The following is a 24,740-nucleotide window of genomic DNA, read 5'->3' as shown; positions in this document are numbered from 1 at the left end:
TGCCCATTTCATTAAACGTCACCGTTTTAGGGACAAGTGATGAGTCTGTCTTAATTACCATGGAGCTGGGAGTACCGGATCATAACCCACTCAGTCTCTCTCTCTCTCTCTCACTTCCATTCCATTGCTCTCTGTTTTGAAACTCTCTGAAGCAGTTAGGGTTTTATTGGTTCTTCGAGGAGACAAGGAAAGATTTTCTCTTTTAAAAAACGAAAAAGGAAAAGGAAAAGAAAGCCAAGGAAAGTTGCAGAAGCATTTGCAAACGCTCTCAAGATCGAGTCATTTCTGGTGAAAATTTCAGAGCCAGGTACTCAAGTTTGCACATTCTTTTCTCAAATTTTCGTGCTATGGAAAAGAAATCTGAGGAGGCAGAATCGGAGTCTGGGGTATACGAGTTACCGGGAGAGCCAGCTGTTGTTATCAATGGAGTGCCTGAGATAAACCCAAATTGCAACACTCTTGTCCTGTCTAACGTGGAGAAGGAAGATGGAGAGTCTCAGAAAGATGAAGGGTGTGGTGAATGGTTGGAAGGAAGGGAAGTTCGAAAACTGTTTGGGGAAAGATATTATCGTGGTTCTGTCATCCAGTTTGACAAGGAAACTGGGTGGTATAGGGTGGAGTATGAAGATGGTGATTCTGAGGATCTTGACTGGCATGAGTTGGAAGAGGTGCTTCTGCCTGTGGACATTACAATTCCGCTGAAAGCAGTGGCTGTGAAGCTGTTAAAGAAGAACCAGAAAGCTGCCATTCATAAACCTGGAAACTTGGTGGCTGCAGGGTCTGCAATTCAGAAGGCCAAGCATGTGGGAAAGAAGGGAAAGATGAGTGAAGCACTTAAAGAAGCTTGATTTAGACCTGAAATACTTGGAGTGCACAAGAAGTGGATAAGAAATTGGAATTGAAATTGAAGAAGGTTTATTTGGTGGATCTTGTAGCTGGTAGGTCAATTTGATACTGAGAATGTTTTTGTTTTAGTCATCAATATCATCGTTGTATGGAAATTTTTTCTGTGAGTGGAAAAGTAGTAGAAAAAGAAAACAATTACCAATTTATTCCCATGTGTGCAGTATCTGTTTAGCCTTGCTATCTTAACTTTTTCCATGGGAGTCTAGTTTGAGAGTTTGTACTCATTGTTTTACTGCAGAAATAGACTCGTGCAGTTTAGAATTTTAGCTTTGATGTCTTCCTTGAACAGTTTGCAAGTCCATTTTCCATTTCTTTCCTGCATTGTACCTTTGAGAGAAAATTCGATCGGCTTGATGACTTCAAGGCAATTAAAACAATCCTCTATTTTCCACACCGAAACCTTGCGGATACCGAGTGTCCAATATATCAGACATATAGAACAAGAGAGAAGACAGGAGGTCAAGGATGAGGACATTTTTCTCATTCTCAATGACTTTGTTACTTGTTACTTCGGTTGTCGAGGTGAGAGTGAACTTATTTTGGGATTCATTGACAACTATAATTAAATAAAAATAGTTTGCCTGCAGCCTTTCAACACTTCAAAGTGCCATAAAAACCAATTTCCAGAGCTGCTATATTGCCGGGACTGGTAACTAGTGGTATTTGTAACTTTTCCATGGAGCTTGATACAGAGTTCACCTCGTAGCAACCGTCTCATTAAACTTTCATGTGAATTTCTCTATGCATCCAATTGCCCAGTTCAGTGAAGGCAGATAGCATAAAATGAAGGAGAAATATGAAGTGGAGCTTGAGATATAGCACGAAAAAACTAATGTAGATGTGGGAAGTTGAAAGGAATTCATACCCCTTCTCTCAAATAAAAAACTATTGCGAATGGAAACAAACCTTTCCACTATCTAACCCACACCCACTAAACAGACTTCCAAATGGGCCCCTAACTCAGCCCTTTTCCCTTCACCTTTCACTGTCCTTTGTATATATGTCTTTTCAACTCGAGACTCCCACCTTAAAACGACACACATTTGTTCATATCTGCGTCTCCTTCCTCGTGTCGTACTACATATAAACAGGCTACACCTTCTCTTCTTCCCACTTTCCCCTCCTCTCTCTCGCTATCTTCCAAGGGGTCTCAACCTTGCATTAAAACAAAAAATCCTGATTTGTTTTTGTTTCATGAGAAAACAGATTGAGGTAAAACTTTCAGCCGCTTAACTAGATAATTATTGTAGTCTCCAATGAGAGTTAAGCCTGTGAAACGGTCCAAATGGACATATTGCCCACAAATAAACAAACTCGGAAAAGAACATGAAATTGTTTACTTGTTTATTTAAGATTCTTCTGCTTATCTTTCTCATTAGTTTTCTCTTTCCTGTATATGCTTGGAGGCTTTATCTTATAAGAAGAATGAAGGAACATGAATAGAAATTTGTATATCTATGGTATAGGAAGGAGTGCTGGGCTAACAATTAGTATTTTCAAATAGTGGAATAAAGCTAGCTTTTTTCTTTTTCTCTTTAACCAAGGGTCTTCTTCTTTTTTGTGTTAGATTTACTTGGATTATGATAGGATGCTTAGATGATATGTAACTCTTATTGGATTTCCATTTTCATTATCATAGAGAAATGAATAGGTCAAATTGTTTGCCAAAAGGGAATTTTGCCTTGTTCTTTGTATCTTTGAAAGCTGAGGAATTCAGTTATGGTTGTTTCCTTATTCTTTTTTACTGTGTTGTCTTGGATCTCCATGTTAGATGTCGATGATAGCAAAGAAAAGGATCAGAGTTGAGAGTGTACCGGAGGCGGATGACATTGTAAATGATGGAGAGATACCCGATTTTTCTAATCAAGCAAGGCTTAGTTTGGCACTGAACCCCAACAAACGTGGCAAACAGGTTCGTGTAAGTAAATTGAAGGACATTGGGTCGAATGTAATATCAACAAGAAAGTTGGGAATTCAATCTCCTTCAATACAAAGTGGAATTAAAAGGAAGTACCTTGAAATAGATGGTTCTATGCGAGAGCTTTCTTGTAAGGAACATGAAGCTCAATTTTGTAATATTTCAAGGACAGCTAATCGTGCTAGAATGGGTCCAAGAAGCAGTGACGGTGGTATGGAAATAGCAGAGCGCAGAAATCCTACCCAGAGAGATATAGAAGCAGCACTAGCTTTGATGCAATTATCAAATGATATTTCAGGATTGCTCAAGACGAAGATGCAATCACCATCATCAAAGGAAGACTGCCTTATTCAGAGAAACCAAAACATAAGGAAAGTTGGCGGTGGTTCTGCTTGGCTGCAGTCGGAGTATATGAATGATGATGCTGTTGAGCAGCATAATCTGTACAAGAGATATCAGAAATTTGGGACTAAAGAAGTAAGCTTACTGAAGCGGAGAAAAGCAGCAGACAGAACACAAATGGGTACGAAAGTTGAACATGATTACCATCGCATCAAGGCTGAAAAGGACCTGGAAGAAGGTGAACTGCCCATTTCTTCTTTGAAGAGAAAGAAACTGCCTAAATCTTCTTTGGAGAAATGTGGTTTAAAGAAAGTGCAAGCTGAGCCTGGTCTGTTCGAAGGGTCAACCGCTTGTTCATCCTTTACTGTATCAGCGGTTGGGAATAGTACAGTTCCAGAGCCAAAACCATTTAAGAAGCTGCAATTCAATTCAATATGTCCTACTGCTCATAAGGGGTTCTCATTCTCTATTATTCATTTTCTTTCTGCCATTCGCATAGCAATGATTACTCCAGTTGCAAAAGGTGATCCTTTAGCATTTAGCAAGTATGCTGCTAAAAGCAATCCTAAAAGTGTTAACAGGTCTCATGAGAGGAAGGGAATGAGTAATTCACAAGGAGAGCAGATCAATTTACCTTGTCTCACTATGCATGAAATTGTTGAGCGTGTGAGATGGAATCCTGGGGATCCTTGTATTCTTGAAGCCCAGGAGCCACTTCAGGATTTAGTTAGAGGTGCTCTAAAATTATTTTCTTCAACAACAGCACCTCCCGGTGCAAAGGCCTGGAAGGCTCTCACTCTTTATTCCAAGTCAAACAAGAGTTGGTCCTGGATTGGTCCAGTAGCTATTAAGCCACACAACAATATGAAGGAAACTGTATCTTCGGAAGCTTGGGGTCTTCCACGCAGTACCCTTCTGAAATTGACCAATTCCTTTGCAGATTGGTTGAAAATTGCTCAAGAGAGTCTTCAGAAGATTAGAAACCTTCCTGAACCACCCTTGACTTTGATGCATCAGACTGTCAACATGAAGGAAAGATTAAGAGAGGTTAGACCTAGAAAAATCGTGGCTACTATCAGTCGATGCCCTGAGGAAATAAGGGACTATTTTCGCAAGGAAGAAGCTGTTAGGTATTCTGTTCCAGAGAGGGCCTTTTCTTATACTGCATTAGATGGTAGAAAATCCGCTGTTGCTCCAGTGAGAAGGTGCAGTGGCAAGCCATCATTAAAATGCAGAGAACATTTTATGCTTAAAGCAGATAGGCCACCTAATATCACGGTTCTCACTCTTGTGAGGGACGCGGCAGCCAGATTGCCAGCTGGTATGGGTACTAGAGCTGATGTTTGTGTTCTCATAAGAGACTCACAGTACATTGTGGAAGACATCTCTGAAGAACAACTTAGCCAGGTTGTTAGTGGTGCCTTGGATCGATTGCACTGCGAACATGACCCATGTGTGCAATTCAATCGAGAGAGGAGGTTATGGTTCTATTTGCATGGAGACAGAGAAGAGGACGACTTTGAGCATGATGCTACTTCATCTATAAAGAAGCGGAGACGGCAACGAGAAATCCCATGAAGCTCCAATGAAACTTCTACTATCTCTTTGTAGTCATGTTAATTTCTCATTCTTCGGTGCGGAGTACTGACAGTGAGATGGTTTTTAGTGTGAATTATTATGATTTTTGTATGAACCTTTCACAAAGAAAGCGTTCTGGATGAAAGGGTTAATGGATTATGAGTCCAATTGTGTCAATCAAGCAATGATTTTGGTTTTAGTTGGATGATGACTTTGTACTGGTATCGTCCCAAACGAAGATTATGGTATGCCATAATGAAATGCTTCAATGGGAAGATTGTCAACTTTGTTTATTTGGTAAAGTTTTTGGCTGATTCTACTCAACATTTCGGACCCGATTTTACTATCATTCAAGATTAATACAGCTTGTTATAGAAAAGGAAGATTTATCTCCATTAGATAACACATTTTAATTGTTTTTTAAGAGTAATAATAATAATAATAAAAAGGCAGCCAACGCCAGACGTGTATACAGGATTCTTATTGCCATCCTGTAATTCATTGGGGTTCAGGTTCTAACAAGTAATAACTAAAGACCCAGGTTTTGACCCTTCAGCCATTGAAGACTGAATACATTCATGGGGTGATCTCAGCCATGAATACACTTCTGCTTAAATCAATTATCCAAAGGAATTCTTGCTTTAAACCTCTTCTCTTCTTTCTGTCTCAATCCATTCCTTTCTCTTCTTACAAACTAAAACTGAATCCTCCGAGCAAGGTATTGAGAATCATGGATATCATGTCCCCCAAACCAACTCCTACTCCCCGCCAAAACCATCTTCGTCTCATTCAAGACTTTTTACAATCAGATTCTGATCAATTTACTGCCCAACACTTTGTCAATGATTTTGTTTATTCAGATTCACCAACAGAATATCTCCCAATCTTCTTCAATGAAATCCTAGCTCCTCCTGTTACAAACAAAGATATTTCAAAATTTAATCCAATTGTTCTGTCAAATGCCATAAGTTCATGCGGGTCAAAACGTAATCTTTATGGTGGAATTCAGTATCATTGCTTGGCAATAAAAACTGGGTTCTTCCCAAACGTTTATGTGGGAAGTTCTTTGGTTACTTCTTATGGGAAATGCGGTGAGTTGGAGGAGGCTTACAAAGTGTTTGATGAAATGCCTGTTAAAAATGTAGTTTCTTGGACTACTATCATTGCTGGGTTCGCGCAAGAATGGCAGATTGATATGTGTTTGGAGCTCTATAATATGATGAAGAATTTGACTTTAAAGCCAAATGATTTCACATTGACAAGTCTTTTGAGAGCTTGTACGGGTAGTGGAGCTTTGGGGCAAGGGAGAAGTGCTCATTGTCAAGTAATTCAGATGGGTTTCGATTCGTATAGTTATATTTGTAATGCTCTTATTTCTATGTATTGTAAATGTGGGAGTGTTGAAGATGCAATGTTTATATTTAAGAAGATGGCAGGTAATAAAGATATTGTGTCTTGGAATTCGATGATTGCAGGTTATGCTCAACATGGCCTTGCAATGGAGGCTATTGATCTTTTTGAAAAGATGAAGGAAGAGAAGATAAAACCTGATTCTATTACTTTTCTTGGAGTGCTCTCTTCGTGTCGTCACGCGGGTCTTGTTGAACAAGGCCGTGTTTATTTTGATTCAATGGTTGTACATGGTGTTGAGCCGGCGCTGGATCATTATTCATGTGTTGTTGATCTTCTTGGTCGTGCTGGATTATTAAAGGAGGCTCGAGAATTTATTTTAAAGATGCCGATTTGCCCCAATGCTGTTATATGGGGTTCTTTGCTTTCTTCTTGCAGGCTTCATGGGATTATTTGGGTTGGGATAGAGGCTGCCGAGAGCAGACTATTGTTAGAACCTGGGTGTGCTGCTACCCATGTTCAGTTGGCGAATTTATATGCTAGTGCAAGGCGATGGGATCAGGCTGCTAGAGTACGTAAACTGATGAAAGATAAAGGACTGAAAACCAGTCCTGGATACAGCTGGATTGAGGTTAAGAATGAAGTTTACAGGTTTAGAGCAGAAGACAAGTCAAATTCTAAGGTGACTGAAATTCATGGTGTTTTGGGTCGACTGGTAAACCATATGAGAACATTAGATTATGGGCAACAAATGCATGAGGAAGAGGTTGATGATGCTTTGTGTTCAACAATTTAAATTCTGTGTCAGAATCCGGATGTGGTTATAAGCATCATTCAATTCTGGTTTTCTGGCTTTTCACTAGTTAAGATTAATGTCTGTCTTTGTTGCCCAGAGGATTATGCAATATGCTGCATAGGGTACAGAGCTCTAATGAGGATACTTAGACAAGCCTCTTCAAAATGCATGGAAACATTGAGACTCATCTTCGTGAACCCAACTACATGGTGAATGGATCTGGGATGGAAATGACCATATTCTTGATCAGGCTTGCTGCAGTTATCGTCAATTTGTATCATCAAGGCAATACGAATGGCGAAATTTGCAGTAAACTGGTGATCTAGATGTTTATTCCCACACAAAGTAGTCATTGGAGCTGAGGGCGAGAGAGTGATCAACAGCCAGGTGATAAAATCAGCAACTTGAAGAAACCTTGAACATGATATAAAGCTGGTTTCTGTGATCCATTGTGAGCTTTAACCTCCTCCCAAGTCTCAGTCATTGTTGCAGTGCCATTTCAGGATAATGGCTAATTAGGTTCTGGCGTCCTGCAAGTCAAGCTGGTCTAAAATATATGCTGTTATTCCTTGTGATTCGTGTGTTTCTAATCATCGAGATTGAGTTCAGTGTTGGGGGGCCATCTGAACCAAAATCTAGGATTAGCCTGATAAATCATTAGGATTAATTGGGTATTCCTGTCTGCCAGGTGACTTTCAATTTTTCCTTTCTTTTTTTTTTTCACAACTGAATGTATACTTAAGCAGAATTGTTAATGTTTTATTTAACAATTGATAAATCTCCATTACAATCTCATTCAACATTATCAATGCAGGTTCTAACTTTCAATATTCCTCCCAAATTTACCATCAAAACAAAACCACCTGAAATGTTGGAAAAAGCCTGAGAAGCAACTTTGCCGGTAGGATATAAATAAACTTGTTAAAATAGGAATTATGGAATGATGATGATGATTATATCATAAGAAAGAATCCACCAGTCGAGATAAGAAACAAAGATTGTAAGATCCTCCAAAAAGAGTTAAGCTGCAATCTTTCATTACTTCCTACCAATATGATTTCAGTAATCAACTTATCAAGTCTAGCACTGCAAGAATTACAGGAGCACTTATCCACTTAAATATATAGCTCCAAGTCTCATAAGTATCAAACAGGCAAAAGATTCACATAGTTCAATTTGTGACACGAAGCCTACCATAATGGTCAATCTTAATGCGATACCCCAAACAGAATGAACTCTTTCTTCTTTTTTTTTTTTTTTTTGATGAGAAAAACAGACTGAACATTTAGTGGAGAACTCGTACTGAGAGTTGATTATTGAGACAGACATTTCTGTTTTTGCTAATGCATGCATTCATTGCTTGGATTTGCGACGGGAACCGCACAGTTGTAAATCTGAAGGGGACTGGGGTTCCTGGTTTTGGAACTGTGACCATCTGGATGGAGGACGGATCGTAGTCACAACCAGAAAGAAAGCGCTCTACATCCTCAACAAGTGCATTTCGAGGGATTCCTAGCAGTAACACCTGAAAATTTAAGGCAACCTCAGATAACATTAGGGCCATGTGGAACAAGTGTTAGCATACCGCAAATACGTTAATGCCTAAGCTAAAAGTCCTAAAAATGCCATAACAATATTTTTAGCTAAAAATTTTGGACATTGTTTTATGCTAATGATTGAAAAATTATGGAAAGGCTCTAAAATAATAAAGGTAAAAGCTCTCCCTAAAATCTTAAACAACTTAGACCCTTAAAGAGAAGACATGTCAAAATAAAAATATAAACCTCATGGTCCCATGTAATAAATGGAAATTTTGTTTTGCAAAGACAAATCCAGGATGGCATGACCACTACACCTATAATTGTAAATACCGTTAAGATTATTTCATGACCAAGTCTGAAAATCCATTTATAACTATCCAATTATACACACACACACATGCACGCAGGCACACACACACACACACACACACACACACACACACATATATATATATATATATATAAAAATCATGTAGATAATAATGCCATGTTATATCTTATGAAAAACACCTCATTACTTAGCTCAGTTAACCAGACGAATACTTTCCGAGTGCATAGCTAATTAAAAACATAATAACAAACAGTTTCTCAAAATGTCAAAAATCTGAAGTTCAACTGAAAACTAAAGAGAACAAAATCTCGATTCTTTGACTTACAGTTTTGCCATTATATGGTCGAACAATATCCCAATCAGAAGCTTCAACCTGACATATCCAAAAAAGAACACCCGAATTATCACAAGAAGAAAAAAAACCAAATATGAAACCCAACATTACCAATCAAACCTTGTCAGACTCATTCACAATCAAATCTAATTTACCTTCTCCAACCTGTAAAGCCGATCAAACCTCCGAATGGTCCTTGCTGCGTTACTAAATGCAGCAGGTGATGAAAACCGCAACATCCTAATTGCAAACAAAGAAACACACAAATGTTAATAACAAAAAGAAAAAAAGAATAATTCCGTTTAAAAAAGTCTAAAGAAAAACCAATTTCCACAATAAATAATCTTAAATAAATTCTGACTAGTAAATAAAAAAAATAAAAAATGTAAAGAAGCTTACATTCCAAGAGGAAAAAAGCTGCGGCTGTAGTGAACTTTAATATCATCAGCCGTTAGATTACACCCTTCAAGCAAGCTCATTATATCGCTCTTCATTGTATGCTTTGTGATTCCATGGAGTTTCGCAAAAACGAATCCTAATTACAGTAAAGAAAAAAAGGTTAAATCTTTTAGGGAAAAAATTAAAAAAGTTATTTTGGATAAACCCTAAACCCTGTATTTTTTTTTTTTGAAAAATTGAACCTTTGCTTGCAGATTCCATAAATTGATTGACGGAGGCGTCGGGTTGTGGCGGTTGAGGTTCATCCGTCCCGGTGGAGAAACGTTTCGGCGACGCTCCTAGGAATGATGGTAAGGCTTGCATTGGCCTGATCGTTCGAACCGAAACGTGCGATTTGATTGCGTTTCGCAAGAGATTCATTTTCTTTTTCTTTTTTTTTTTTTTCCCTTTTTCAAAATTTCGGATTGAGATTTCCGCAGAGGTTTTGTGGAAATGGAGCCGAAGCTGGAAGAGCGAGCAACGGCTGAGAGGGTGAATAGAAGGAGCTGGAGTTTGACCAGCTACGCTTCGTTTCGAAAATCGAAAACTACAGATTTCTCCTCAATGTTTCTTCAATTTTCAGTATCGTCCTCGGCCTTGAAAGCAGACTATGGGTCTTGGTCAGAATTCAAAAGCTCAAATGTAGCCCAGTAAGCTTTCCTCCAGGGTCCAACCTGAATGAAAAAAGAAATCAAGGGGTTGGAATTGGGGTATGACTATACTTGCTCTAACCTTATTTGACTTAGCTAAAAGGCTTCACACTTTTTAGTTCCCAATATAATGTAGAAAATGCTGTCTGACAGCATTTGTTAGGATATCCCATTGGTAAAAGTGGGCTGTTTGAGAGTGACTCAAATTGTTTAGTTAGTACATTTAAAGTACAAAACCATGTCATCTAGTATTAGTTTTATTTTGGTTTATAATTCTATGAGAATCCAAGGTTTTGTTTATAGTAAATTACCACAACATGCTATTTTAATCAAAATACATGTGAAAGTCACCAATACTTTAGCAAGCAACATCCCAAAAATATACAAAAAAAAAACAAAAAATAAGTTGAGATACAACTATTCAAAACAATGATTAATCGATACTGATTTTACAATTAAAATTTATATTTGATGTAATGTTAATGTATGAATTTTATAATTAAAGATTTGTGAACTTTTATCTTTACATATTTATAAGATAACATTTTGTGATTAAGTAATAATGTATATATACTGACAATATATTAAATATAAACTATTTATAATTACCGATTAAATAAGTTAATAATTCAATATTATTCTAAATTTAAATGATTCGTACGAATTTAAATCTAAATTAGACGAATTTTACAAATACCAAATATTCACCATATTTTGTTTAATGATAATCGACCTTACTTTTATGTCTTTAGGAAAGATGGTATCTCTTATCCACCCTCACCATTTTCGTTCTTTAATCATTCTTAGAAAACAATTACTTCTGGATTGGAATTGTCAGCACATGGCAATAAACTCAACGCGCTTCCCAACCATTATGCTCAGGATGCATGTGACCTAAAAGCGTTCTTGGCATTTTTTTAATAATATTTTACTTTGGGATATCAATTTTGTAGAACAAATTCGATTTGGTGCCTGTTTAGCTTTATTTTTTTAATTTATTTATTTCTTAAAAATAAAAACTAAATCAAACATGATTTTTTAAAATTCTTAAAATAACAATTAAAAAAAAAACAAATAGTAACATGTTGGCAGGTGAGATATGAGCTACACTTGGTCTCAGATAAACCTAGGCCAGAAAGATACACCACATATTTTCCATCACTTTTGGAACTTAACAAATAGTAACATGTTTTTAAGTGTTTCTTTACTTTGATTTTTTTTCTTAATTTTGAATATATATATATATTTAAACATTAATTTATATGCAAGGATAAAATCAATTATTGAGCAAAGACATAATTCTCCGATGAGTATTTAAATTATTTAAGAAAATTTAAATAAGTTTTTATTTTTTATTACATTAAATTAAATTTTTGTATTTTTATTTTGAATCAAATAAACCTTTATGATTAATAATTAACTAATTATCATTAGTTAAAATATCACTTATCATTTTATATACACATAACATTGACATGATATTGATGTAGATGATGAAAAATATCATATGGTTATATTATTATATCAAATTAGTATGTCCGTAATCATTAATTATGATATATCAGCATACTATCTTATCATCAATTATGATATGTTAGCATGCCACATTAGTGTCACATGGTATAAAATGATAAATGATATTTTGACTAAGTTAATCATTAATAATAAGAACCTATTTGATTTAAAATAAAAATATAATATCTAATTTGACTCGAATAAAAATATATTTTTTTTAATTTTTTTAAATAATTTAAAAGTTTTTTAAAATATTATATCTTAAACAAAATACTCTGATTATAATGAATTTTAAATTAAGGAGAACGTACATGAAAGTCAAATGAACGAGATTGGTAGAAATATATTGCTATCAAGTAAACGAATAGATGATAGATATGCCCCAAATTAGAAATTTTGATGTGATTTATATTCTGAGTCAGAGTTTTATTATTGTTATTATTCTAATAATTTAAAAAGTGTTAATATTTATATAATATATAAAATTAAATTTTTGCATAATAAATACAAGTATTAAATATTTTATTTTTTAAGATTAGTATTAAAATTTATTAATGCAAACTAAATTTTCATATTCCATTTTATAAATTTTTCATATTCATTTGAACTTTTTATATTTTGTTAAAGTAATTTTAATATTTTAATATTAAAATACTTTGATTATAATGAATTTTAAATTAATGAGAAAGTACATGAAAGTCAAATGAACGAAATTGGTAGAAAAATGTTGCTATCAAGTAAACGAATAGATGATAGATATGCCCCCAATTAGACATTTTGATGTGATTTATATATTGAGTCAGAGTTTTATTATTGTTATTATTCTAATGATTTAAAAAGTGTTAATATTTATATAATATATAAAATTAATTTTTTACATAATAAATACAAGTATTAAATATTTTATTTTTTAAGATTAGGATTAAAATTGACTAATGTAAACTAAATTTTCATATTCCATTTCATAAACTTTTTCATATTCATTTGAACTTTTTATATTTCATTAAAGTAATTTTAATATTTTAATATTTTTCGATTTCAATAACGATTAGCTAAACGACTTCTCTGAATTGTCTCCCAGTCCCCACTAGACAGAGTGGATTCTCTGCCGCTCCGTGCCAGCGCCACGTTGCTGTTTGGTAGAGACAAACCTTCCCCGTTTTCGTATCAATCTGTACGTCGTTCCCCTTTACTTTCGCCAATTCCAAATCATAAAAAGAAAAAGACAAAAAGAAAAATACAAAGCCAACATCAGTATCATCATAATCTTGAACCTGGAATATTAACTCCACCAGATGTCTCAAGAGAGCAGCTTTGTCATCTGGGGAAGGTAGTTTCTTCCTTCGTCTTCAACCACATAAACACCCACCCCGAATCATTATGAACATCAACTCCGTGGATTTTCAGTCTCTGATTGTTTAGTTAGAACATTAAGAGTACAAAAGAAGGTCAACTGGTATTATTTTTTTTGGTTTAATTGCATGAGAATCCAAGCTTCTGTTTATAGTAAATTACCCAACATACTCTTTTGATCAAAATACATGTGAAAGTCACCAATACTTTAGCAAGCAACATCCCAAAAAAAATATAAAAAAACAAAATACAAGTTGAGATAAAACTATTCAAAGTAGTGATTAATGGGTATTGATTTTATAATTAAAATTTATATTTGATACAGTGGCAATTTATGAGTTTTATAATTAAAGATTTGTAAACATTTATTCTTTACATATTTATAAGATAATATTTTGTGATTGAATGATAGTGTTTATATAATAAAAATACATTAAATAGAAACTATTTATAATTATCGGTGAAATAAATTAATAATTCAATATTATTTTGAATTTAGATAATTTGTACTAATTTAAATTTAGATTAGATGAATTTTACAAATACCAAATATTCACCATATTTTGTTTAATGGTAATTAACATTCTTTATATGTCCATAAGAAAGATGGCATCTCTTATCCACCCTCACCATTTTCATTCTTTAAATCATTTTTAGAAAACAATTGCTTCTAAATCAAAATTGTCAGCACACACGGCAATAAACTCATTAAATCATTTTCATGCTTAGGGTGCATGTAACCCATAAGCCTTTTTGCATAATATTTTACATTGGGATATCAATTTCATAGAACAGATTTAGTTTGTTATCTGTCTGATTTGATTTTTTTAAACTTATTTATCTTTTAAAAGTAAAAATCAGATCAAATAAAAATTTTAAAAAACTGTTAAAAAAAGTTTTTTTTTTTTAAAACAACTAGTAACATGTTGTCAAGTGAGATGCGAGCTACACTTGATCATAGATAAACTTAGGCCAAAAAGATACACCAAATATTTTCCATCACTATTGGAACTTAACAAATAGTAACATGTTTTTAAGTGTTTCTTTACTTTGTATTTTTTTTTCTTTAGTCTTGAATATATATATATATATATATATTCAAACATTAATTTATAAGCAAGGATAATACCAATTATTAAACAAAGACATAATACTCAAATAAGCGCATAAATTATTTAAGAAAATTTAAATAAGTACTTATTCTTTTATTATATTTAATCAAATCTTTGTAGTTTTATTTTGAGTTAAACAAACCCTTATGACTAATGATTGACTAATAACCACTAGTTAAAATATTATTTATCATTTTTTATCCACATAATATTCGATATAGTATTGATGTGGAGGACAAAAACTATCATATGATTATGTTATAATGTTAAATTAGTATGTCATATCATTATCAATTATGATAAGTAAATATGTCATATGATTATCAATTATAATATATTAGCATGTCACGTTAATGTCATATGATATACAATAATAAATAATATTTTGACTAAGTTAATCATTAATTATAAAGATGTATTTGATTCAAAATAAAAGTACAGTAACTGAATTGACCCGAAATAAAAATATAAGAGTCTAATTTTTTTTTGGATAGATAAGAGTTTAATTGAACATAATAAAAATATAAGTACTTATTTGAAAACTTTTAAATAGTTTAAAAGTTTTTTTTAGATATTATGCTTTAAATAAAATACTCAGATTAAGGAGAAAGTATATGGAAGTCAAATAAACGAGACCGGTAGAAAAATGTTGCTATCAACTAAAATAATAGATGATGGATATGCCCCCAATTTGACATTTTGATGTGATTTATATTTTGAGTCAGAATTTTATTATTATCATTTTAATAATTTAAAAAATGTTAATATTCATATAATATATAAAATTAAATTTTGTATAATAAATACAAGTATTAAATATTTTATTTTTCAAAAATTAGTATTAAAATTGACTAACGTGAACTAAATTTTCATATTCCATTGTATAAAATTTTCATATTCATTCGAACTTTTCATAATTTATTAAAGTAATTTTAATATTTTTATATTTTTATATTTCAATAATGATTAGCTAAATGACTTCTCTGAATAAGTGAATTGTCTCCAAGTCCCCACTAGAAACCTAAAAATGGAATGAGTGGATGCCCATCTTGCCCTACCGCACCATGCCACCGCCACGTCATTGTTACGGAATTGTTCGTTCTTACTAACTTTTCAGCTCTCGTCCACTCATGCGTTTGCGTGGCGACAAACCTTCCCCCGTTTAGTCCGATCGTATCAATCTGTACGAATACGTCCTTCGCCGTTACTTGCGCCAATTCCAAAGCATTAAAAAGAAAAAGAAAAAAGAAAAATACAAAACCTCGAATATTAACTCCACAAGATGTCTCAATAGAGCAGCTTTGTCATCAGGGGAAGGTAGCTTCTTCCTTCTTCTTCAACCACATAAACACCCACCCCGAAAAGCTGGCTCTATCATTACGAGCATCAACTCCGTGGATTTTCAGTCTCAGTTTCTACTTGCAATGGATTGGGATTGGTTGTTTGAGTTTCTGAAGGGCATGGTCAAGCCAGTGGCTGCCCTTTCGGTGGTTCTCATGGCGGTTCTCTTGTCTTTCATGCAAAAGCTGGGTTTGGAAAAAGAGATGATTTATTCTATCCTCAGAGCTTTTCTTCAGCTTTCCGTTATTGGGTTTGTTCTTCAGTTCATTTTTAACCAGGAGAACAGCGGGTGGATCGTCCTTGCTTATCTTTTTATGGTTTGTCTTTAAACTTTTTGCGCTTTTCTTTTTGTTGAAACTAAGTTTACACTTTAGGTACAGTTTTTACCTTTACATTAATGTTTCTTTTGGTTTAGTTACGTTTCTCTTTTCTGACATTAATAAGTAATTCAATGTTGAGTGGAATTTTTGTGTTAGTAAGTCTGAATACTTGAACAATTTGAGATTTTGAATATTAAATTTACCGCCTTTTCCCTACTTTATTGACCACGTGAAGCACAATTCTTGATCTGTTGAATTCTTGCTTCTTTGGTTATCATTTTTGGGTTCTGCCCAAGTAATCGGACTTGTAATGAAAAGAAAAGTTACTAAAAATAGTATGCTCATGGAGTCTTATAATCGTATCAGAGATGTTTATTTGTTATTTCCAATTCGGTTCAGAGATTTTATGCATATAGTTTAGCTTAACTGATATGAAAAAAAAAAAAAAAAAAAAATGAAACCCCAGATACTGACTGTTTCGTACTATGGGTTAATCCATTTGATCCTACCTGGGAATTGATACTCATGATTGATGTAGAATTTTGCATATGCTGAAGTTTGGTCCAAACAAGAAGAGAGCAAATATTTTTAACTGCAGTTCTGATCTCCTGCAATTTCACCGAATTATATATATGTAGCCTATTCAATAAAAACAGAGAAGGCCCTTCAAAAAAAATAAAAATAAAAACAGAGAAGAGAAATACCTTTTCTAAGTTACCTTCAATTCAACTTTGGGACTCTTTTAAGAATTTGATTGGATCTTGCTTATCAATGCTCTTGATTGTCCTTTTAAGTTTCACAAGAATGTTTAGACGATCTCTTCGCCATTGGACATTTATTCTCAATAGTTCTACTACTAATGGGTGCTTGAAAACATGGATTGCAGGTTTCTGTTGCTGGATATACAGCTGGCCAACGTGCTAAACATGTGCCCCGCGGGAAGTATGTTGCAGGAATATCTATCCTGGCTGGAACAGCAGTGACCATGTTCCTCCTTGTTATATTAAACGTTTTCCCTTTCACCCCGCGATATGTTATCCCTGTTGCAGGAATGATGGTTGGGAATGCAATGACAGTAACTGGAGTCACAATGAAAAGACTTCGAGATGACATCAAGATACAAATGAACCTGGTATGTTCCAACATTAGCGAACACCTGTCAATGGTTTTATGAAGTTGGGAGCGATTGATAAATTTATGCGATGTTGTTTCTCTCTTGTGGATGCTCAAAGATTTGAATCCTGAATTCAAACTAAAACGAAGCTCTTCGGTCTTAAAACCATGGCCACCAATTTTCCTTGGTCCTAAGGTTTTTTGTAATCTTTGTTGATTTGATGGATAAGTCCTTCTAAACACCTCGTTTTGAAGACGTTTTCATTGTCAACAAGCCCTCGTTCTGAAACGTTGCAACTCTGTTATTGACTCCGTATGGCTTTGCTATTACTTTGCAGGTGGAGACAGCTTTAGCTCTTGGGGCAACTCCTCGTCAAGCAACTCTAGAACAAGTGAAAAGGGCTCTAGTTATTGCACTCTCACCAGTCTTGGACAATGCCAAAACAGTGGGTCTTATCTCACTCCCAGGGGCGATGACTGGCCTCATAATGGGAGGCGCTTCACCCATAGAAGCTATTCATTTACAGATTGTTGTGATGAACATGCTAATTGGTGCCTCTACCGTTAGCAGCATCATGTCAACATACCTCTGTTGGCCTGCCTTCTTCACTAAAGCATACCAGTTGGAAACAAAGGTGTTCTCTTCAGATTGAAGGTTTCCATAGTTTCGCATTTTGCTGTGCCGAAAACTGTAAAGTATATGCAAGGATCCATCTTTCTTTTTTTGCAAATGATTAATCTCAGACGCATGAAGTTTTGAATATAGAAAAATCTAGCTACCTCCCCACCCAGATCTGTGGAATGATGTCATATCACATTCTCTTGTTCTTTGACGTCTTAGAGAAATTCCAATGAGGATTAAAACTAAATTACAAGAACCAAATCCATGCATGGAAAGTGGCACCGTAGACAATCATAAAACAGAGGCGCATTTGTCATTCCAGACATCTATATAACATTAAATCACCATACCACTAGTGCAGTAATTTGCATTTGGCTTTCAGATATCCCTGGAGAAGAACACTTTACCAAGCGCCAACAGTTTAAACTTTTGGAATTTTCATTTAAATATAACAGACAAGTACAGACCACATGTCTTGCCATGTTCTTACAGATATAAAAAGAGAAAAAAGAAAAGAAAAAAGAGATAAATTCCCCTGCTTTAGCCAAAGCCATGATCAATTCTCGTTGAACTCCCTCCCATATCATCCATTAATTTACATAGGCTTTTAGTGTACTGGCAAGGTTGGGGCAACAACGGGTGGTTTCCACAGCGGTGGCAGTGCAATCTTATTCACATTGTCAATATTAGCCAAGTCACCAAATGGGTGTTCATTGATATAATTGCCCGGCGGATCATAGCTACAAATCACGTACATGCCTTTACCATTGTAACAGTTGATACGAGCACAACCAACCCTGACCGAATCTTTCCAGACAATCTGGGTGTAATGTCCGCACATTTGGCCCGTGGCACACGTGTTTGACTTCGGATCATAATAAGCCTTCTCCTCAACCCAAAATTTCACCACCTCGCTCGGGGTCCAATGGCTTTTGCCACCCCAAAACAGGTTCTCCCCGTAAGGGCCATAAGAATGGATCAACTTGCAATCGTTTAAGCGCTTTTTAGCGCACTGTTTGGCGAAGTAGGCAAGGGTATAGTTCCACACCATGGGTGTCTGTCCGATGGTGACTCTTGCAGCGTTGTGAGCAGAAACAACCTCTTTCACGAAGGAAGCCGACTTTATCTTCTTCGCAAGCTCCGCCGTCGTCGGTGGTCTTCTTGGTTTGCCATTTGCATTACCATTCTTCTGAATGTTGTTTCTCGGCTTGGAGTTTTGTTGGGGTATCGCTTGAGCCGAGGCGGCGATGAAAAGAAGGGAGAAGATGGCCAAGGCAGCGGCAAGGGATTGTGGAAACAAAGTCCTTGTTGTTGCCATCTTTTGGGTGGTGCAAGGCCCTCCCTTGAGGCGAGAGCAGCGGCAGAGGCCAAGCAGAAAGAAGATGGCATGAATTTTTTATCTCAAACCAGGTTCTAAAAATGGCTCGTTTGTTAAAATCCAACGTTTTCTTTGTCACAAAAATCTTGGGAACCAAGGTAACTAACAACGTTTTCCCTTCACGAGAGAAGTTTCTATGGGTTGTCATTTCCAGAATGCAAGAAGATTCCAAAGTTGAAACCACTTTTGTCTTAAATAAAGACTAAAACGGTCCGGAGAGATGTGTCCGTACAGCCATCCGTAAAATTGTCAAAGCTTGCTCGTTGACTTTGATTCTTTGAAAACCTTTTGGCCAATTCTACAAATAAAATCCACAAGAAAAAAAAATGAAACCCAAATATTGAGATTACCTCTTTTATTTTACACTTTGTGTAAAAATTAATATGAAAGATAGAAAAAAAAATATATATATATATTATAGATGTTAAAAAATTTTAACATAATTTTAAAATACATAATGCTTTAAAAAGTCTCAAAATTATTTTAAAAAATTTAAATAAATTCATGTATTGTTATTTGGAAGTAAATAAGTTTTTACTATTAATATTTGTCTAATTGTCATTAACCAAAATACCATTTATCATTTTTTAAATTATATGATATTGACATAAAAAATAAAAAATGTCACATAATTTATAACATCATACCACATTAACATGTCATATTATATTTTATTATGATATATTAAAATGTTACCTTAACATCGTATAATATAAAATGATAAGTAACATTTTAAGTAATAATAATTAATCGACTGTTAATTATAAAAATTTATTTGATCGAAAAAAAATATAAAAATTTGTTAAATATAATAAAAAAATATTTATTTCATTTTTAAAAAATAATTTAAAATTTTTACAAATATTATGATATTTTTAAAAAAAGTTGAATATTTAATTTAGAAAAAACAATATATTTTTTGGTCAAACCTCTTTTATTTTCTTTGAATGTCTAAAAAATGTAGTCTTTATATATTTTATACTATGTAAAGAATGAAATATAACTGAATATTACTTTTAGGATATTAAAATTCAATTACATTGCTTTTAATTTGTAAATGTGAAAGTATTGACCAACTGACTATAACCGCCCGTCGTGTCAGTTAAGAAGTCGAATCGCACCCACCCAGCCTGAAACCCAAACCCAAACCACTTCCGATCTCGCCACGTAAACAATATCCTTTTCCTCCATGACTTGGCGAAATCTTGAAAGCATGGTGCTCCTTGCGCACCCCGCGTACCGAAGACGCAGCCCTCGTCCAATTACCCGCAGCGCGAACCGGTCTTTCCTTCCCCTCCTTCGTTCTTCTTTGGTTTGCCCTCTCTCCCACGCAAAAGATAACTTTCGAAACCGCCATTTGTCTTAATTTTCTTTGTTCTTTCGTTTTACTTCGATTAAAACAAAATACCAGAGGAAGGACAGGTGCGTAGTGCGCACTCTTCCTCATTTCTCTGATGCACTATTATATTCCCCTTTTTTTTCCTTATCGAGAAACTGATATTGTTTTAGCTCGCTATGTCGATTCGCCATCTGCAAAATTCGAGAATTTTCTTCCGTTTTCTCGCCTGGTGGATCTTATTCAGCTTTTTTCCAGGTAAATTAACTTTCCCGAGAGACAAACAAACAGATGTCATGTAGTTTTCCGCTAGGTGATCGATTTTGACATGTTTTTAATACTTTGACTTTCTTAATTCTCTTTTTTTTTCTTTCTTTTTTAGATCAAATTCACTTTTTCTTTGAGCTGAAAATTTGAAATTAAGAAGCAGTCTTTTCTTTAATTTGTTTTTTTTAGGATTAATTTCCTCGGCAGTAGTTACATTGGATTCAATTGAAATATTCAAAACGCACGAGTTGATAGGAAAACCGACGGTTTATTTCTTATGCAAAGGAGAGAACAGGACGGAGTTGCCAGATGTCACCAAAACAGGCGTCGTCTATTCCTTCAAGGGTGAAGAATCTTGGCAGGTTTTTAAATACTAAATCACTGATTTATGTTCTCTTTATCTTTTCAATACCATCAGCTGGTGTAAATTAATACTTTGTCGTTTCAGAACTTTTTATTGACCATGGAATTAGTAGAGAATCAATATTAAAAGTTCAATTTTGCCTAGTTTTATGAATTGTGCAATCTCAGTAGCTGAAAAAAGGTGTCTATTTGGTGTTCTGTTTAGGGTTCTTTTGTGGCTTTTTAGGAAATTTTATGGTTGTATGTCATGTTTTATTAGTTGATTTTTGTGCTTATATAGTGACAAAACACCTTCCTTTTTGGCTTTTGCTAATGGAAACTTAGCAAAAGTTAAAATCTTTGAATTTGCTGTTCTCTTATGGGTTCTGACCTAATATTTACAATTTTTAGATGGTCACATTATGTGTACTGGATCAATGGCTTTTTTGGGAATAGTTAAATTTTGGGGTATCTGTGTTACTGTTACATTGAACGACAGATGAAATGTCTGGCTAGGCTGGCCATGTGAGCCTATGCAAGTTTGCTCTTGTATAAATTGATGTTCTGGATAACTGTGCTTATACATTTTACTTTAAGAAAACCCTTCATATTTGTCGCTGCTATATCAGATTTGCGTGTATGACAATTTTTGCAAAAAGTATGCAATGAAATTGTAATCTTTGTGATTTCAGCCTCTGACTGAACTTGTAAGCAAGAAATGCAAGCGATGTGGATTCTATGAGAAGGACACCATTAAAGCAGATGATATATTTGCAGAGTGGGAGTTCTGTTCTTCTGACTTTAAAGCTCCAAAATATACATTGTTTAAAGAGGAGGAATTTAATGCTACTTTCCACTGTCCAGATTGCACATCTCTTCCAGCTGGTGAGGTTTTTTTGTCATAGAATCTTTCTGACTCTATTCTTTCTAGTGATCTAGGAGCTGTTATACCATATTAATGGCCTAGTTCATGGTTTGCTTGGTATCTCAATACATTTTTGGGAAATCATGCACTGCATATTGTGACATTGTTCTAACAATAGATTTTCTGGTTAGTTATTCTAGAAGAAAAGCTAAGATATTACAGAAATTAATAGGCTTCTTTGGCCCCATTTCACTAGAACATCCAAAGTTCATTTGCTATCATAATTCATGAAGGAGCCAAGTGAGCAAGGTATCATGTGGCTAGTTAATTTTAATACTAAAATACTAGTAAAACAAACACTGGTAATCCTTGAAGGGCTAAAGTTGACCATGATGGCAGGACCTTGGAATTGCCTGTGAAGGTTTAACGTAGACAATGGATTCCTGATGTGGATTCTTTTCTCGTTGCATACAGTTGTTTGGAAATTGTGTGATGGAGCTCACCTATATGTACTTCAGTGCACAATTGCATTTATAAAGTCCCTGTTTAAACTTAAATGCACAAGTTATTTTTCAATATGTGATGACAAATTTATTTTTGCTGTGTGTTTGTAGCTTCTAACACAGCTCCTGAAAAGCATGACGATGGGAATGGAATGCACGTTGCTGTAGTGATACTGATCAGTGTGCTGATTTCAACTGTAACGATAGTTGCACTGGTGATGGCATATAAATACTGGCAAAAGAAGAAGAGGCAACAAGATCAGGCTCGGTTCTTAAAGCTGTTTGAAGAAGGGGATGACATTGAGGATGAACTAGGCCTTGGTACTGTAATATGATAAAAATAACCTGGTTACCTCCTGTACAGTAAGTTGACCTCACATAAATTTTGCTTCTTGTGGGAGGGAAAAAAGGATAGTGTCACGTCTTTGTGCAAATTATAACATACATTTCAACAGCTGTGTATTCTAAGGTGGCTACATATATGTATATAGTAGAGCTTTGTGGCCCTGTTGGCACATCTAGTAGTTAACAGGTATCTTGGTCCTAAGACTAATAATGAAGAGAAATACTTTTTGCTTATATTAGCACAGAAATGGAATTATCAGGAGCTGAGTATTTTTACACAAATGGTTGCATTGAGAGAGAGAGAGAGACAACAATCCTTCCTAGGTCAATTTTGGATACCATAGCAACAAATATTGATTAATACAAGGGGGATTATATGATGGAACAATCTTTTATCTAATGATTGAACTCAAAAGCTCTGCCAGGCTTATTTACCAAGAAAAGGAACAAGGAAAAAAGAAATGCCTGGCTTGTCTTCATTACTCCTAGCTGGACCATAAGAGTTGAGGCTTTTAGTTCATCACTGCGTATTGTTGTTCCGTTGTTGCTCCCGAAGTAAACAGGGAAAATAACCAAAGATACCATGGCAGAGTCCCAATTCGTCCAGTCGGCAGCCATCAGTATTTCTTGGTTCTTCTCCGCTGCAGCTGCAAGAATCTTCATCTTCACAATATTGATGGCAGGGCCAAGGATTATAGTAACTGTCGGGCTGGCTCAAATCTTCCTCACAGTAACTGGTATAACTTGGATACTGGTCTTCGCTTTGGTCGCAGTCTTCTGTCTTCACCACGGGTTCATTGCATCCATCGTCATTCCTGCTGTACTCACCTGCAGAGAAGAGATCATCTCCCCAGTAGCCACCACAGCAAGAATCATATTCTGATAGCCAATACCTGCAATCATATTCGGATCGTCTCCCATGCTCTGACTGATAAGCCGTCTCTTGTGGGGGATAATCGAGATCAGAAACAGGATGTAGATAGCGCATATCAAATAGTGAAGCTGGTTCTTCACCGGCACTGGCAATTCCATATCTGTTACTGAACCAAGAAGTATAATCCTCAGTGACTTGTGTTTCTTGCTTGTTTGAACTTAAGTTGCTCATCACTGCTACTACTGCTAAAGCTCAAAGGATTAGGTTGTGCAGACGGAAGGCAAATAGAAGTAAGTAGTGACGGTTCTAGAATACCATAGTGGAGTTTGCCCCACGTATGACACCATCTTTAAATTGGTGGGGAGATTCTCCATGGTGAAAACCTTCATTGAATGGAATCTGTTTTTGGAGAAAAAGCAGAGGAAAAATTGGGGCGCCTTTTAATGGAATATCAGGGCGGTTTATTGGAGCATCTTTTGCAAAACTTCTCAATCACCAAATGCACCCACTTGCTAGGAAAATGCCTTTGTTATATTCTCCCCATGGCCATTGCAGTTAGCACAAGATCTCCATGTAGAGGACTGTTAAACTGTATTTCAATCGAAAATTCAATTAACTAGTTTCCCCCTGTTTCTTGGCAGAATTCAGTTTTGGGATCATCCATCAAAAATTATCCAGGGTTCCTTAATTCAGGGCTCTCCTGTTTCTTAAACCTTAGATTCTGTTGATTGTATTGATAAATTAATGACCTCATTCTGCTACCCTTATTAAATGTTGGTTAGGTGATGATTAGAATTATTTGATGGATGGTGGCTGTATCAAGAACCCAAATAGAAATGAGAGGAGGATCCAACGCACCAAATTGGCTACCTAGTTGCAGAACCCAAATGCCTTTAGGCCCATGCTAGTTGACCTGCGACTAACGGCCTCCTCCTTGAGGCCTAATCGAAGATTTCCAAATAAATTAGCCTTGCAAACTCACAACACGATCAAACCAAGGAAAGTTCCCGTTTCAACCTCAAGCATCAAAAAGAGGTAATACATGAACATGACAAGATCAATGCAGAACAGAGCACGCCCTGATACTATCGATACTCTTGACACAAAGAATATAACAAGAACAAAGTAGATGAATTGTGAATTATCTGCACAGACGTTAAAAAAAAGGGTAAACGTTGTGGTAGATAACTGCAAAACAACCGAAGGACTCCAAGAACTCGAAAAAGACTCAAGGCAAACTAGGTTTTCCACCCTTATCAGTAACACTTGG

At 35.2% G+C, this 24,740-nt stretch overlaps 7 protein-coding genes across 8 annotated transcripts; 5 read left to right on the top strand and 2 right to left on the bottom strand.

The window, feature by feature from the left end:
- LOC18597862 (dirigent protein 17) lies at window positions 88–1,172 on the top strand. The gene has a single exon (XM_007027107.2). The coding sequence runs from the start codon at window positions 348–350 to the stop codon at window positions 846–848; it is 501 nt and encodes a 166-aa protein (XP_007027169.2). The 5' UTR covers window positions 88–347; the 3' UTR covers window positions 849–1,172.
- On the top strand, window positions 2,678–5,078 carry LOC18597860. Its single transcript, XM_018120883.1, has one exon. The coding sequence runs from the start codon at window positions 2,678–2,680 to the stop codon at window positions 4,742–4,744; it is 2,067 nt and encodes a 688-aa protein (XP_017976372.1). The 3' UTR covers window positions 4,745–5,078.
- On the top strand, window positions 5,077–7,695 carry LOC18597858 (pentatricopeptide repeat-containing protein At2g37320). Its single transcript, XM_007027103.2, has one exon. The coding sequence runs from the start codon at window positions 5,340–5,342 to the stop codon at window positions 6,888–6,890; it is 1,551 nt and encodes a 516-aa protein (XP_007027165.2). The 5' UTR covers window positions 5,077–5,339; the 3' UTR covers window positions 6,891–7,695.
- LOC18597857 lies at window positions 7,902–10,119 on the bottom strand. Its single transcript, XM_007027102.2, has 5 exons — window positions 9,738–10,119; window positions 9,496–9,631; window positions 9,252–9,336; window positions 9,088–9,135; window positions 7,902–8,415 (listed from the first exon to the last, which is right to left on the bottom strand). Exons 1-5 carry the CDS (start codon window positions 9,913–9,915, stop codon window positions 8,176–8,178), a joined length of 687 nt encoding a protein of 228 aa, XP_007027164.2. The 5' UTR covers window positions 9,916–10,119; the 3' UTR covers window positions 7,902–8,175.
- On the top strand, window positions 15,442–17,729 carry LOC18597856 (protein ALUMINUM SENSITIVE 3). The gene is made up of 3 exons (XM_007027101.2): window positions 15,442–15,822; window positions 16,712–16,957; window positions 17,277–17,729. Exons 1-3 carry the CDS (start codon window positions 15,589–15,591, stop codon window positions 17,589–17,591), a joined length of 795 nt encoding a protein of 264 aa, XP_007027163.1. The 5' UTR covers window positions 15,442–15,588; the 3' UTR covers window positions 17,592–17,729.
- Window positions 17,976–18,955, bottom strand: LOC18597855 (pathogenesis-related protein PRB1-3). Its single transcript, XM_007027100.2, has one exon. It carries the CDS (start codon window positions 18,876–18,878, stop codon window positions 18,168–18,170), a length of 711 nt encoding a protein of 236 aa, XP_007027162.2. The 5' UTR covers window positions 18,879–18,955; the 3' UTR covers window positions 17,976–18,167.
- LOC18597854 lies at window positions 20,076–22,858 on the top strand. Of its 2 annotated transcripts, none has more exons than XM_018122312.1 (5): window positions 20,076–20,250; window positions 20,448–20,532; window positions 20,731–20,903; window positions 21,576–21,768; window positions 22,363–22,858. In XM_018122312.1, exons 1-5 carry the CDS (start codon window positions 20,128–20,130, stop codon window positions 22,584–22,586), a joined length of 798 nt encoding a protein of 265 aa, XP_017977801.1. In that variant the 5' UTR covers window positions 20,076–20,127; the 3' UTR covers window positions 22,587–22,858. The 2 variants fall into 2 exon arrangements, with proteins under 2 accessions (XP_017977801.1, XP_007027156.1); XM_007027094.2 differs by having other exon boundaries at window positions 20,078–20,360.

Source organism: Theobroma cacao, chromosome 5, assembly GCF_000208745.1.
Source record: "Theobroma cacao cultivar B97-61/B2 chromosome 5, Criollo_cocoa_genome_V2, whole genome shotgun sequence".
In the NCBI taxonomy this organism is placed as follows: domain Eukaryota; kingdom Viridiplantae; phylum Streptophyta; class Magnoliopsida; order Malvales; family Malvaceae; genus Theobroma; species Theobroma cacao.
This window is presented reverse-complemented; position numbering and strand designations above follow the sequence as displayed.

What these genes read in the sequence shown, in the direction of transcription:
- LOC18597862 (XM_007027107.2), top strand. Translation starts at nt 348, where the DNA reads ATGGAAAAGAAATCTGAGGAGGCAGAATCGGAGTCTGGGGTATACGAG.
- LOC18597860 (XM_018120883.1), top strand. Translation starts at nt 2,678, where the DNA reads ATGTCGATGATAGCAAAGAAAAGGATCAGAGTTGAGAGTGTACCGGAG.
- LOC18597858 (XM_007027103.2), top strand. Translation starts at nt 5,340, where the DNA reads ATGAATACACTTCTGCTTAAATCAATTATCCAAAGGAATTCTTGCTTT.
- LOC18597857 (XM_007027102.2), bottom strand. Translation starts at nt 9,915, where the DNA reads ATGAATCTCTTGCGAAACGCAATCAAATCGCACGTTTCGGTTCGAACG. An exon ending in TATGGAATCTGCAAGCAAAG is followed by an intron (nt 9,632 to 9,737) that starts GTTCAATTTTTC and finishes TACTGTAATTAG; the next exon opens with GATTCGTTTTTGCGAAACTC. An exon ending in AGCTTTTTTCCTCTTGGAAT is followed by an intron (nt 9,337 to 9,495) that starts GTAAGCTTCTTT and finishes GTTTGCAATTAG; the next exon opens with GATGTTGCGGTTTTCATCAC.
- LOC18597856 (XM_007027101.2), top strand. Translation starts at nt 15,589, where the DNA reads ATGGATTGGGATTGGTTGTTTGAGTTTCTGAAGGGCATGGTCAAGCCA. An exon ending in TCCTTGCTTATCTTTTTATG is followed by an intron (nt 15,823 to 16,711) that starts GTTTGTCTTTAA and finishes CATGGATTGCAG; the next exon opens with GTTTCTGTTGCTGGATATAC. An exon ending in TCAAGATACAAATGAACCTG is followed by an intron (nt 16,958 to 17,276) that starts GTATGTTCCAAC and finishes ATTACTTTGCAG; the next exon opens with GTGGAGACAGCTTTAGCTCT.
- LOC18597855 (XM_007027100.2), bottom strand. Translation starts at nt 18,878, where the DNA reads ATGGCAACAACAAGGACTTTGTTTCCACAATCCCTTGCCGCTGCCTTG.
- LOC18597854 (XM_018122312.1), top strand. Translation starts at nt 20,128, where the DNA reads ATGACTTGGCGAAATCTTGAAAGCATGGTGCTCCTTGCGCACCCCGCG. An exon ending in AGGGTGAAGAATCTTGGCAG is followed by an intron (nt 20,904 to 21,575) that starts GTTTTTAAATAC and finishes TTGTGATTTCAG; the next exon opens with CCTCTGACTGAACTTGTAAG. An exon ending in TTGCACATCTCTTCCAGCTG is followed by an intron (nt 21,769 to 22,362) that starts GTGAGGTTTTTT and finishes GTGTGTTTGTAG; the next exon opens with CTTCTAACACAGCTCCTGAA.